At 44.7% G+C, this 13,464-nt stretch overlaps 2 protein-coding genes across 10 annotated transcripts in view; one reads left to right on the top strand and one right to left on the bottom strand.

Moving 5' to 3' along the window:
- Positions 1 to 484: 484 nt before the first annotated feature.
- Positions 485 to 13,464, top strand: part of LOC119622652 (uncharacterized) — a 58,143-nt gene continuing 45,163 nt past the window's right edge. For 5 of the 9 annotated variants that reach the window (XR_012093215.1, XM_073016703.1, XM_073016700.1 and 2 more), the window contains exon 1: positions 2,565 to 3,089. Coding sequence is in view for 7 of the 9 variants with exons in the window: in XM_073016703.1 (XP_072872804.1) it covers positions 2,565 to 3,089 (525 nt within the window). In the remaining 2 variants the exon portion in view is untranslated. Of the gene's footprint in view, positions 3,270 to 3,411; positions 3,544 to 3,565; positions 3,737 to 13,464 lie in introns of those variants that run through there. The other 4 variants (XM_073016704.1, XM_073016698.1, XM_073016699.1 and 1 more) reach the window with 4 other exon arrangements.
- LOC103234301 (uncharacterized) overlaps positions 11,571 to 13,464 on the bottom strand; it is a 64,922-nt gene continuing 63,028 nt past the window's right edge. Inside the window, 2 exon segments of the mRNA XM_007996015.3 lie at positions 11,571 to 12,135; positions 12,138 to 13,360. Coding sequence (XP_007994206.3) covers positions 12,074 to 12,135; positions 12,138 to 13,360 — 1,285 coding nt within the window. The 3' untranslated portion in view covers positions 11,571 to 12,073.

Below are 13,464 nucleotides of genomic sequence, written 5' to 3'. Positions count from 1 at the left end.
ATTTTCGGCTGGCACCACGCCTTAAGGCCCAGGGGATGATTCTGTGCTGCAGGGAGGCTCCGCCTGCCTCAGCCCGTGATGGCGAGCCCATCCTTTCTCACCCGGAGGGGTCCAAAATCCCATCTCAAGAGGAGTCCTGAGACCCCAGCAGAGACCCTGAAGCTCCCCCTCCACCGGTGGAAGTCGGCTCCAGGAGGTCCTGAAGACAGGACTCCGGGGATCTTGCTACTGGGATGCCCGCGGCCCCTTCTCCCACGCCGCCCCCTGCTGGGGCCCGGATCCGGCCGCCGCCAGGGCTGAGGCGGCAGCACCCAGCGAACCCCACCCCCCCCCTCCCCGCTTCCCCGTGCCCCTCCGCGCACACGTCCCCGCCCACCCCATCCCCGGCCCCGGCGCCCCGCGCAGCCGCCGTTGTTTAAAGGGGCCGCAGCCTGACTTCCAGGTGGGGAGGGCGAGTGGGCCCGGCGCGGCAGGGCCAGTGCGCATGCGCGAGGCGCGAGCGGCCGCTGGCGTCACAGCGGTTCCCACGGTTGTCTTAGAAACCAGCCCCCTGAGGCTTGGCAAAGCAGGAGCCCTCCGTGCCGGTGCTTGGGTGTCGGGGCTGCGGGGCTCCTGCCTCACCTCTCCACGGGGTCGACAGGAACGTCTCCGGACGGACGCCGGGAGTCGCAAGGCGCCGGCCAGGAGGACAAAACCGCAGGCGGAGTCCGGGGGAAGAGGCGCCTGGTCCCAGCATCAGGCCTGCCCGGACGGTGTTGGGGTGAGTCTCCCCAAAAGTCTTGCCCCCGTGATCTCCACAACCGTTCCGCCCGCCTGTCCGTGGGCTGCTCTCTCCACCCCCCCGAGGGGCCTTCACGCCCGGAGCAGAAGCCTGCAGCGTCGGGGGGGGGCTGTGTGCCTGCGGGGGCTGCGTTTCTGTGCCGCTGCTGCCGAGGGACTGTGTGTGTCTGCGTCTCTCCCATTCTCTCTTGTCTCTCTGGCCCTCACTCTCTGTGTGTCTTTCCCTCTTTCTGCCGGTTTGTGTGTGCCTGCCCGTGTGCGTGGGTGCGTTCGGACGAATGCGCCCGGAGGAATGCGCCCGGTGCGCCCAAAGGCGACTTCTTGCGTGTCGGCCTGGCTCTGCCGAGCCTCTTTCTTCTGCCTCTGTGCCTGGGTCTTGCGGCGGGCTCGTCAGTGGTTTTCGCCGCCCTTCCGCTCGGGGTCCCTGAGGGCCACGACCGCGTGAGGAGATGCGCCTTCCCCAGCAGCAGTGGAGAAATCTCCTTACCCTTGCCGATCGGACCCCTTCCTGGGATCAAGATAACCACAGTCCAGCCAGGGACAAAAGCCCCAGAGGAGCTCATCGCCCTGCAGGAGAGGAGCAGACCCGCCTCAGAGGAGAGGCTTGTACCTTTTCACGGCGCTTCTCTGAGAAATGAAGTGGCACCAAGGCAGAAGCTTGAAGAGGAAGCCGGGAAGGGGAGATGCCAGGCCTCCCGGTCCCTGGAACGCTGGCCTCTCTGGACAAGGCAGCCGTTGGGCAACCCTCCCCTTAGGCCCGCGGCGGTGGCAGCGGGCAGTATCCGGCCTGGGCTCCGGCCTCTGCTCTGTCCTCCCTCTTGCTCTGTCTCCCCTGTCTCTCCGGGGCCTACACGCTTCTCGGTCTGGCCGAATGTCTCGGACACAGATCGCTTTCCAGTCCGTCAGGGAGACACTCCTCGGACATCCGTGTGGTGACGGTTTCTCTCTCCAAACCTGTTTCTGCTTGCTTGGCCAGGTTCCTTGACCCTGGAGCTCTTGGCTCCCATACGTGTCTCCGGCAGGGAAGCTGTCCTGCTCTCCCTGTTTCTCCTCATGGCTGGGTGGCCTGCCTCGCATGAGCGGTAGGCGACCGTGACTGGCCTTGTCTTCTTGGACAGGCGGTGCGGCACTTCCCCTCTGCACTTCCCCTCTCGTTCTTGAGGGACAGCCTCTCCTCTGCTCCTCTGAGCGGGTGGACTGACTCCCTGAATCTTCTGGCCCCCTCCTGGATCCCAGGCGTTCTTTGATTTCCCTTGGAATCCACGGACAGGTCCCTTGGGACCCTCTTCCACCCGGGCACAGGCCTGGACTCCGCCGTTGGTTTCGCCGTTGCCCCGTAGGCCCGGGCTGACACGCATTCACGTCGTCTGCTCGGGGATCGGCCAGTGCCACGCGTGGGGCCATTGGCTCCGCGGGGGAACCGCCCCGTCCCTGTTTGCGCGTGTCCTGGAAAGCAGAGGCAGCTTGCAGGAGCCCCGGGGCTTTTGCAAGCGGGGCTAGGCCGCCGCTCTTTCAGAGGGGGAGGGAGGCCCAGGGCTCGTGGGTCAGTGAATTTTCGGCTGGCACCACGCCTTAAGGCCCAGGGGATGATTCTGTGCTGCAGGGAGGCCCTGCCTGCCTCAGCCCATGATGGCGAGCCCATCCTTTCTCACCCGGAGGGGTCCAAAATCCCATCTCAAGAGGAGTCCTGAGACCCCAGCAGAGGCCCTGAAGCTCCCCCTCCACCGGTGGAAGTCGGCTCCAGGAGGTCCTGAAGACAGGACTCCGGGGATCTTGCTACTGGGATGCCGGCGGCCCCGTCTCCCACGCCGCCCCCTGCTGGGGCCCGGATCCGCCCGCCGCCAGGGCTGCGGCGGCAGCCCCCAGCGACCCCCACCCCCCCCTCCCCGCTTCCCCGTGCCCCTCCGCGCACACGTCCCCGCCCACCCCATCCCCGGCCCGTCGCCCCGCGCAGCCGCCGTTGTTTAAAGGGGCCGCAGCCTGACTTCCAGGTGGGGAGCGCGGGTGGGCCCGGCGCGGCAGGGCCAGTGCGCATGCGCGAGGCGCGAGCGGCCGCTGGCGTCACAGCGGTTCCCACGGTTGTCTTAGAAACCAGCCCCCTGAGGCTTGGCAAAGCAGGAGCCCTCCGTGCCGGTGCTTGGGTGTCGGGGCTGCGGGGCTCCTGCCTCACCTCTCCACGGGGTCGACAGGAACGTCTCCGGACGGTCGCCGGGAGTCGCAAGGCGCCGGCCAGGAGGACAAAACCGCAGGCGGAGTCCGGGGGAAGAGGCGCGTGGTCGCAGCATCAGGCCTGCCCGGACGGTGTTGGGGTGAGTCTCCCCAAAAGTCTTGCCCCCGTGATCTCCACGACCGTTCCGCCCGCCTGTCCGTGGGCTGCTCTCTCCACCCCCCCCAGGGGCCTTCACGCCCGGAGCAGAAGCCTGCAGCGTCGGGGTGGGGGGGCTCTGTGCCTGCGGGGGCTGCGTTTCTGTGCCGCTGCTGCCGTGTGACTGTGTGTGTCTGCGTCTCTCCCATTCTCTCTTGTCTCTCTGGCCCTCACTCTCTGTGTGTCTTTCCCTCTTTCTGCCGGTTTGTGTGTGCCTGCCCGTGTGCGTGGGTGCGTTCGGACGGATGCGCCCGGTGGGCCCAAAGGCGACTTCTTGCGTGTCGGCCTGGCTCTGCCGAGCCTCTTTCTTCTGCCTCTGTGCCTGGGTCTTGCGGCGGGCTCGTCAGTGGTTTTCTCCGCCCTTCCACTCGGGTTCCCTGAGGGCCACGACCGCCTGAGGAGATGCGTCTTCCCCAGCAGCAGTGGAGAAATCTCGTTACCCTTGCCGATCGGACCCCCTCCTGGGATCAAGATAACCACAGTCCAGCCAGGGACAAAAGCCCCAGAGGAGCTCATCGCCCTGCAGGAGAGGAGCAGACCCGCCTCAGAGGAGAGGCTTGTACCTTTTCGCGGCGCTTCTCTGAGAAATGAAGTTGCACCAAGGCAGAAGCTTGAAGAGGAAGCCGGGAAGGGGAGATGCCAGGCTTCCCGGTCCCTGGAACGCTGGCCTCTCTGGACAAGGCAGCCGTTGGGCAACCCTCTATCTGAAAATGAAATTAAAAACCAATCCCATCTATAATAACTGTAGTTACTAGACTTTGAATTGAATTTAACTAAAAAGTTGAAACATGTTACATTATAGAACAAAGAACCTTAAAGGAAATAAATAATACATTTATTATATAATATATATAATATAAATGAAAAATTTATATATATATAATATAATGAAAAAATTACAAATAATTGCAAAAAACTATCAAAGTACCAATGACACAGTAAATAGAGATTTTTTTTTTTTTTTTTTTTTTTTTTTTTTTTTTTTTTTTTTTTTTGATGTGGAGTCTTGCGCTCTCACCCAGGCTGGAGTGCAGTGGCACAATCTCGGCTCACTGCAAGCTCCAGCTCCCAGGTTCATGCCATTCTCCTTCCTCAGCCTCCCGACTAGCTAGGACTACAGGTGCCTGCCACTAAGCCCGGCTAATTTTTTATGTATTTTTAGTAGAGACGGGTTTTCACTGTGTTAGCCAGGATGGTCTGGATATCCTGACCTCGTGATCCGCCCACCTCGGCCTCCCAAAGTGCTGGAATTACCGGCATGAGCCACCGCGCCTGGCCTTAATAGAAAATTTTAAATATGCATCTAAAATTTACATGGTACCCCAAAACACCTGAATAGCTATCGGAGGAACCCCACCCCCGATATTTATCGTGGGTTCTTTTCTATTTCCCTAAGTGTCTTGGCTGGTTTGAGAAATAAAGGGAAAGAGTACAAGAGAGAGAAATTTTAAAGTTGTGTGTCCAGGGGAGACATCACACGTCGTCACGTTCCGAGCCGTAAAGCTAGCAAGTTTTTATTAGTGATTTTCATGAGGGGAGGGACTGTATGAATAGGGTGTGGGTCACAGAGATCACATATTTCACAAGGCAAGAAAATATCACAAAGCAAGTGGAGGCAGGGCGAGATCACAGGACCACAGGATGAGGTAAAATTAAAATTGCTAATGAAGTTTTGGGCACGCATTGTCATTGATAACATCTTATCAGGAGACAGGGTTTGAAAGCAACCTGTCTGACCAAAATTTATTAGGCGGGAATTTTCCTCATCCTAATAAGCCTGGGAGCACTACAGAAGACCGGGGCTGGCGGGCGCGGTGGCTCAATCCTGTAATCCCAGCACTTTGGGAGGCCGAGGCGGGTGGATCACGAGGTCAGGAGATCGAGACCATCCTGGCTAACATGGTGAAACCCCGTCTCTACTAAAAATACAAAAAACTAGCCGGGCGAGGTGGCGGGCGCCTGTAGTCCCAGCTACTCGGAGGCTGAGGCAGGAGAATGGCGTGAACCCGGGAGGCGGAGCTTGCAGTGAGCCGAGATTGCGCCACTGCACTCCAGCCTGGGCGACACAGCGAGACTCCGTCTCAAAAAAAAAAAAAAAAAAAAAAAAAAAAAAAAAAAAAAGACCGGGGCTTATTTCATCCCTTTGGCTTCCACCGTAAAAGGCAGCCACCCTTAGGGGGCTGTTCATAGACCTACCCTCAGGGCGCATTCTCTTTCTCAGGGATGTTCCTTGCTGAGAAAAAGAATTCAGCAATATTTCTCCTACTTGCATTTGAAAGAAGAGAAATATGGCTTTTTTCTGTCAGGTTCACCAGCGGCCAGTTCAAGGTTGCCTCCCTTGTTCCCTAAACATCGCTGTTGTCCTTTTCTTTTTTCAAGATATCCAGATTTCATATTGTTCAAACACACATGCTCTACAATTTGTGCAGTTAACGCAATCATCTCAGAGTCCTGAGGTGACATTAATCCTCCTCAGTTTGCGAAGATGATGGGATTAAGAGATTAAAGATAGACATAGGATATCACAAGGGTATTGATTGGGGAAGTGATAAGTGTCCATGAAATCTTCACAATTTATGTTCAGAGATTGCAGTAAAGACAGGCATAATAAATTATAAAAATATTAATTTGGGGAACTAATAAATGTCCATGAAATCTTCACAATTTATGTTCTTCTGCCACAGCTTCAGCCGGTCCCTCCATTCAGGGTCCCTGACTTCCCGCAAGAAATAGCCAAAACAATCAAGAAAAAAAAAAAAAGACTGAAATTATCACCCTACCTGACTTAGAAATATACTACAAAGCTATAGTAACCAAAATGGTATGGTACTTGAATAAAAATAAACACACACACAAATGAAGCAGAAGAGAGCAGAAATATATTCATGCATTTATAGCTAAGTGATTTTAGAAATAGGTGACAATTTCTTAGGGAAAGGACAGTTTCTTCAACAAATGGTGTTGAGAAAACTATATAGCCACATGAAGAGCAATAAAACAAGATCTGTATCTCACATCATATATATAAATTAATTCAAAATGAATTAGATACTTACTGTAAGGCTTGAAACTGGAATTACTACAAAAAATATAGGGTGAAAGCCCTGTAACATTCATCTGGATGGTGACTTTTTTGTTGTAATCTCAAAACCCCAGGAAAATAAAGGAAAAACAGATGAGTCATATTACTTCAAATTAAAAAGTTGCTGCACACAATTCTCATAAAATTAACAGGATTAGACAACTAAAGAATCAGAGAAAATACAGGCAAATCATACATGCGACAAGTTTTTTGTTGTACACTAAAATTACTACACCACAAAAAAACTTTAAAATGTGCAAAATATTTGAATATTTTTCAAGACATACATATTGCCAAACTATAAATAAAAAATGCTCAATATCAATTATCAGAAAAGGAAAGCAAAAAAAAAATTACTATGAGCTATCAACTCACTCCTGTTAGAATGACTCTTATTAAAAAGAAAAAGTGTTTGTAAAGCTGTGCAGAAAAGGGAATGCTTGCACATTGTTGGGTTGAATGCAAAGGAGGATAGCCATTATGAAAAGCAAAAGAGAGATATCTCAAAAAATTTAAAATCAAACTATCAAATGCAACAAGTGCAATATTGGATACATATCCAAAACAAAATCGGAATGAAGAAACATTTGCAACTCTGTGTTGTTTGCAACACTCTTCATAATGGCCAAAACATAAAATCAATGGTTCAACATATAATTAGTACATAAAGACAATGTGGTATATATACACAATGAAATACTATTCATCTTTAAAAAAGAAAATATTGTTTTCAATTACATGATTAATCTGGAGGACATTAGTTGAAGTAAGGCATAGAGATTATTATTTTATAATTTCACTTACAGATGGATTCTAAAAAACTTAATCTCATTGAAGTAGAGAGTAACATAGTGACCACCAGATGCCAAGGTATTCAGAAAGGGAACCTTGAAAATGTATCTATTGAATAATACATAATTATAGCTGGGCAGGAGAAATAAGTTCAAACAATATGTTCTACAGCATAGTGACTACAGTTAATAATGTATTTGCATTTTTTAAAAAAAATAAGACAGTATCATGTGCTTTCACCACAAAAAAAGTTAACTATGTGAAGCATTAAACAAAATTAAGCATTTGACAATGTATATATACTTCAAAATGTAATGCTTTACAAAATAAATACACATTTATTTATTACAGATGGTAATGGTATGAAAGACACTAAAAAGGCAGGTGTTTGGGCTGGGCATGGTGGCTCGTGCCTGTAATCCCAGCACTTTTGGGAGGCTGAGGCAGGCAAATCATGAGGTTAAGAGATCGAGACCATCCGGGCCAACATGGTGAAACCCCATCTCTCCTAAAAAGACAAAACTTAGCTAGGCGTGGTGGTGCATGCCTATAGTCACAGCTACTTGGGAGGCTGAGGCAGGAGAATCGCTTGAACTAGGGAGGTGAAGGTTGCAGCAAGTCAAGATCGTGCCACTGCACTCCAGCCTGGTGACAGAGCGAGACTCCTTCTCAAAAAAACAAAACACTTACATTGATAAGCAAACTCTCCAGTTAAAATTAATTTTTCTTTCTTTTTTTTGCGACAGAGTCTCGCCTTGTCGCCTAGGCTGGAGTGCAATGGCACAATCTCGGCTCACTGCTACCTCTGCCTCCTGGGTTCAAGCGATTGTCCTGCCCCAGCCTCCTGAGTAGCTGGGATTACAGGCACATGCCACCCTGCCTGGCTATTTTGTATCTTTAGTAGAGACAGGGTTTCACCATATTGGCCAGGCTGGTCTCAAACTCCTGACCTCATGATCTGCCCACCTCGGCCTCCCAAAGTGCTGGGATTACAGGTGTGAGCCACCGCACCTGGCCAAAAAAACAGTTTTTCAAGTGTATTAAAAATACCAACTTTCTCATCAAAACCTACAAAGTAGCATGTGAAATGATATGGCATTTTAAAAAAGTGAGAAAATTGTAGCTGTAAAAGAGAAAAAAAAAAAGAAGGGTTGTGATGCCATACATAGTTGAAAAACACATAAGACAAAAATGAAGATAACTGGAAAATAAAAGAAGCAGAATTTTGCTTCATATTCAGCAAGATTCCAGTTTGCTGCCTAAAAAAAGATCCTCTCCACATAATCAATGTTTTTCCTTTATCATTTATATTTTACATCTCTGACTTAAAGTTACAAACTAACTCTAGCAGGAATATTTATAGATTATAAAACATCTGTCACTCAGCAAGCACTGTCATGTTTTTTGCTACATTTATATATTAAAACATCCTCATGACTTATGAAGCCTCCTTAGTACTTACCTGAATGTTATGGGAAGTCAGGGACCCCGAACAGAGGGACCAGCTGGAGCCGTGGCAGAGGAACATAAATTGTTTAGATTTCATCTTAATATGGACATTTATCAGTTCTCAAATAATACTTTTGTAATTTCTTATGCCTCTCTTTAATCTCTTAATCCTGCTATCTTCGTAAGCTGAGGATGCACATCACCTCAGGGCCACTGTGATAATTGTGTTAACTGTACAAATTGATTGTAAAACGTGCGTTTGAACAATATGAAATCAGTGCACCTTGAAAAAGAACAGAATAATAGCAATTTTTATGGAACAAGGGAAGACAACCACAAGGTCTGACTGCCTGCGGGGTTGGGTAAAAAGAGTCATATTTTTTTTTTTCTTGCAGAGGGCCTATAAATGGACGTGCAAGTAAGAAATATATCGTTAAATTATTTTCCTAACAAGGAATATTAATACCCTGGGAAAAGAATGCGTTCCTGGGGGGAAGTCTATAAACGGCCACTCTGGGAATGTCTGTCTTGTGCAGTTAAGGACTGAGATAAGCCCTGGTATCCTGCAGAACCCTTAGGCTTACTAGGGTTGGGAAAACTCAACCCTGGTAAATTTGTGGTCAGACTGGTTCTCTGCTCTCGAACCCTGTTCTCTGTTAAGATGTTTATCAAGACAACACGTGCACTGCTGAACATAGACCCTTATCAGTGGTTCTGCTTTTGCCCTTTGCCCTGTGATCTTTGTTGGACCCTTATCAGTGGTTCTGCTTTTGCCCATTGCCTTGTTCCCTCAGAAACATGTGATCTTTGTTAGACCCTTATCAGTGTTTTTGCTCTTTGAAGCATGTGATCTTTTTACCTACTCTCTGTTCTTACACACCCTCCCCTTTTGAAACCCTTAATAAAGACTTGCTGCTCAGGCGGGCATCACGGTCCTACTGATATGTGACGTCACCCCTGGCGGCCCAGCTATAAAATTCCTCTCTTTGTACTGTCTCTCTTTCTCAGCCGGCTGACACTTATGGAAAACAGAAAGAACCTATATTGAAATACTGGGGGCGTGTTCCCCCAATACCTGAACTGGCTCAATCAACAAATAAATTTACTTCTGTCAATTATAAAAAGTGAAAGGAATAATAACTAAAGTAGGCTTACATAAGGTTCTTCAATTAAAAGAACAAAATAGAAAGTTTTAATTTCAATGAAACAATACACTAATCGTGTCATTACATCTAAAATTATTTTGTGTGCCCTACTAAATTTTATAAAAATAGGGTACATCTTTGACCACTTCACATAATGAAAACCTCATACACTATAAAAGAAAAAAATTACAAGAAACAACAAAAAAAGTGGGCCTAGCATGAGTACCAATCAAGCAAAAGCAAAATTTGCATAAGCAGATTTTGAATTGGTAAGCCATACTATTTTACAGTAATTCAGTAGAAAGAGTATAGATTTGCTTTCAGCATTTTTGAGGTTTATAGTTTTCTAGTAAATTAACTTACTAAAATGTTTTGTTCCAATATTGCTCTTTTCTTCTGAAAATAGGTACGAATTTATATTCACACAAACATGCCTACTTACTCCATAATTTTCTTACACCTAGGGTTTAACTTAAATGTATGTATATACTTAACTTTATGTAAATCAAAACTGTATGTGTTTGCAGGCAGAGAAGCCACATGTTCAAAAATATATAACATTTTAATGTTTATTTAGGACTCAATGTATGGACTTTATTTACACTTCTATACAATTTTTAGTATAACCATAAAAATAGCTCTGTAGTCAATAACAATCGTACATTAAAAAAAACTAAAACTGTAGAGTTGGTTTATAATACAAAGGATAAATGCTGGAGATGATGGATACTTAATTTTCCCTGATGTAATTATTACATATTATATGTCTGTATCAAAATATGCTATATATGGCATATACACAATGTATCCACAAAAATTAAAAAGTATAAATTTAAATAAGAAATAAATATTTAACCTATGGGAACAATAATCTTTAACTTCCTTGCAGTTTAAAGTCACTGGCAAAGGGGATTACTAGAAATGTTAGTCCATTATGTTACCAAAGAGTATGGTACCATCTTTTGCCTACACCCTTGAGTAAGGTGAAATAGGTTAAAACTAGTGGCATAATAACTTTATTAAATGCACAATTTTATAAACATGTTAAATAAAATTTTAATAAAATATTGTTCACACATAATTTAAAATTTTAAGAATGTACATTTTATTACATAAAAGTACAATTAGTAATTTACTAATTTTAACTAAAATTTAAAATGTTTTCTCACTATAATGCAGATTACTCTGAACACCTACTTCATGTGTCACTTATATTAATAAAGAGCCTCTCCACTTAGATTTTTATCATGTCTTACATTTTAACATTCTTACCCTTCCACAAAGATCATAACGCCCACCTAATAAAAAAAAATTATATCTCTGATGTAGCAACAATTAGTCACAAGTTTTTATATGTGAATACAAATGAAGAAAGAGCAAGAAGTAATTTGAGAGTTGAATTACAACATTATTCATGTTGCAAACAATCTCTATTTTTTAAGGAAAAAAGTATACTTTCAATGTAATTATAACTTTTCAAGAAATTTTTTACATCTTTTAAAGTTATACACAAATAATTTATCTACCACCTCTAGTTCTGGATTATTTTTTATACTCAGCACTGATTTACTGTAATGTCTGAAGTGCCTTAGATATTTCTACTGTGAGTTACCTGATATTTACATAGACTTAATTTTAGAATAGTTTTACATTTACATCTGCAAAAAAATACATACATATATATATATATATATATATATATATAGAGAGAGAGAGAGAGAGAGAGAGAGAGAGAGAGAGAGAGACAGAGAGACAGAGTTTCACTCGTCACCCAGGCTAGAGTGCAATGGCGCGATCTTGGCTCACTGCAACCTCTGCCTCCCTGGTTCAAGTGATTCTCCTGCCTCAGCCTCCTGAGTAGCTGGGGTTACAGGCACCCACCACCATGCCTGGTTAATTTTTGTATTTTTAGTAGAGACAGGGTTTTGCCATGTTGGCCAGGCTGGTCTCGACCTGACCTCAGGTGATCCACCCACTTTGGCCTCCCAAAGTGCTGGGATTACAGGCGTGAGCCACCATGCCTGGCCTACAAAAACATATTTTAGTATTAACTCTATGATGTTTTCTAAACTACAGATTTTGAAAAAATATGCTTTTCTAAATGTACTACATTTGCAGAGTTTTTCTCCCATATAGGTTCCCTGATGTTGAAAAAAGTTTGAGCAACTGCTTGTTTTTCTCTAGAACAAAATGTGTATGGTAAGATTTGTGATACCAGTACATGTACTACAACCCTCTTTATGTTTGTAACCTTTGTCTTCAAAATGAATACTCTTCTTCACTTTAATGGCTTATATTTTCTTAAAATCTTTAGACAGTAATTGCATTTATAATGCTTTTATTAAGTACCAACATTCTGATATTAGGATGTCAACAGATATTAATGGCTACTTTACATTCTTTATATCTGTACAATTTTTCTTAAGTATAAATGCTTTCCTGTGCAATAAGGTTTGAGCCTTAATTAACAGTATTGCCAAATTCTTCACACTTGTAGTTTTCTCCAGTATGAATTATCTTACAATGAAGTGTGAAAACCATTTAAAATCTTTGACACATTCTTTACATTTCTAGAATTTTTCACCAGTATGATTTCCTTTATATTTAGAAAAGTTTGAGGCGTTGTCAAAAGCATTGTCACACCTTCCAGTTTTGTAGAGTTTCTCTCCAGTATGAATTTTTTTATGTTTAGTAAGGTTTGCAGATTGGTTAAAAGCTTTGTCACATCTCTCACATTTATAGGGTTTCTCTCCAGTATGAATTATCTTATGTTCAGTAAGTTTTGAGGATCGGCTAAAAGCTTTGCCACATTCTTCACATTTGTAGGGTTTCTCCCCAGTATGAATTCTCTTATGTGTAGTAAGGGATGAGGAGTGTTTAAAAGCTTTGCCACATTCTTCACACTTGTAGGGTATCTCTCCAGAATGAATTTTCTTATGTTCAGTAAGTTTTGAGGACTGGATAAAAGCTTTGCCACATTCTTCACATTTGTAGGGTTTCTTTCCAGTATGAAGTTTCTTATGTTCAGTAAGTTTTGAGGATCGGTTAAAAGCTTTGCCACATTCTTCACATTTGTAGGGCTTCTCTCCAGTGTGAATTCTCTTATGTGTAGTAAGGGCTGAGGAGTGTTTAAAAGCTTTGCCACATTCTTTACATTTGTAGGGTTTCTCTTCAGTATGAATTTTCCTATGTTCTGTAAGATTTGAGGATCGGTTAAAAGCTTTGCCACATTCTTCACATTTGTAGGGTTGCTCTCCAGTATGAATGTTTTTATGTTCAGTAAGTTTTGAGGATCGGTTAAAAGCTTTTCCACATTCTTCACATTTGTAGGGTTTCTCTCCAGTATGAATCCTCTTATGTGTAGTAAGGGTTGAGGATTGGGTAAAAGCCTTGCCACATTCTTCACATATGTAGGGTTGCTCTCCAGTATGAATTTTTTTATGTGTAGTAAGATTTGAGAACTGGTTAAAGGCTTTGCCACATTCTTCACATTTGTAGGGTTTCTCTCCTGTATGAATTATCTTATGTGTAGTAAGGTGTGAGGACTGGTTAAAGGCTTTGCCACATTCTTCACATTTATATGGTTTCTCTCGAGTATAATCTTTTTTATATTCAGTCAGGTTTGAGAATTGGTTAAAAGTTTTGTCACATTCTTGACATCTGTAGAGTTTCTCACAAGTATAAATTCTTTTATGTTTAGTAAACTTTGAAAATTGGTTAAAAGCTTTTTCACATTCTTCACATTTGCAGAAATTCACCTTGGTATAATTTCTTTTACGTTGAGTTAGGTGTGAAAGAATGCAAAATGATTTGCCACATTCTTTACATTTGAAAGGTTTATTTTCCACATG

This window comes from Chlorocebus sabaeus, chromosome 6 (assembly GCF_047675955.1).
Source record: "Chlorocebus sabaeus isolate Y175 chromosome 6, mChlSab1.0.hap1, whole genome shotgun sequence".
NCBI lineage: Eukaryota > Metazoa > Chordata > Mammalia > Primates > Cercopithecidae > Chlorocebus > Chlorocebus sabaeus.
Note: the sequence above shows the minus strand (reverse complement) of the source record. Positions and strands in the feature narration are given on the sequence as shown.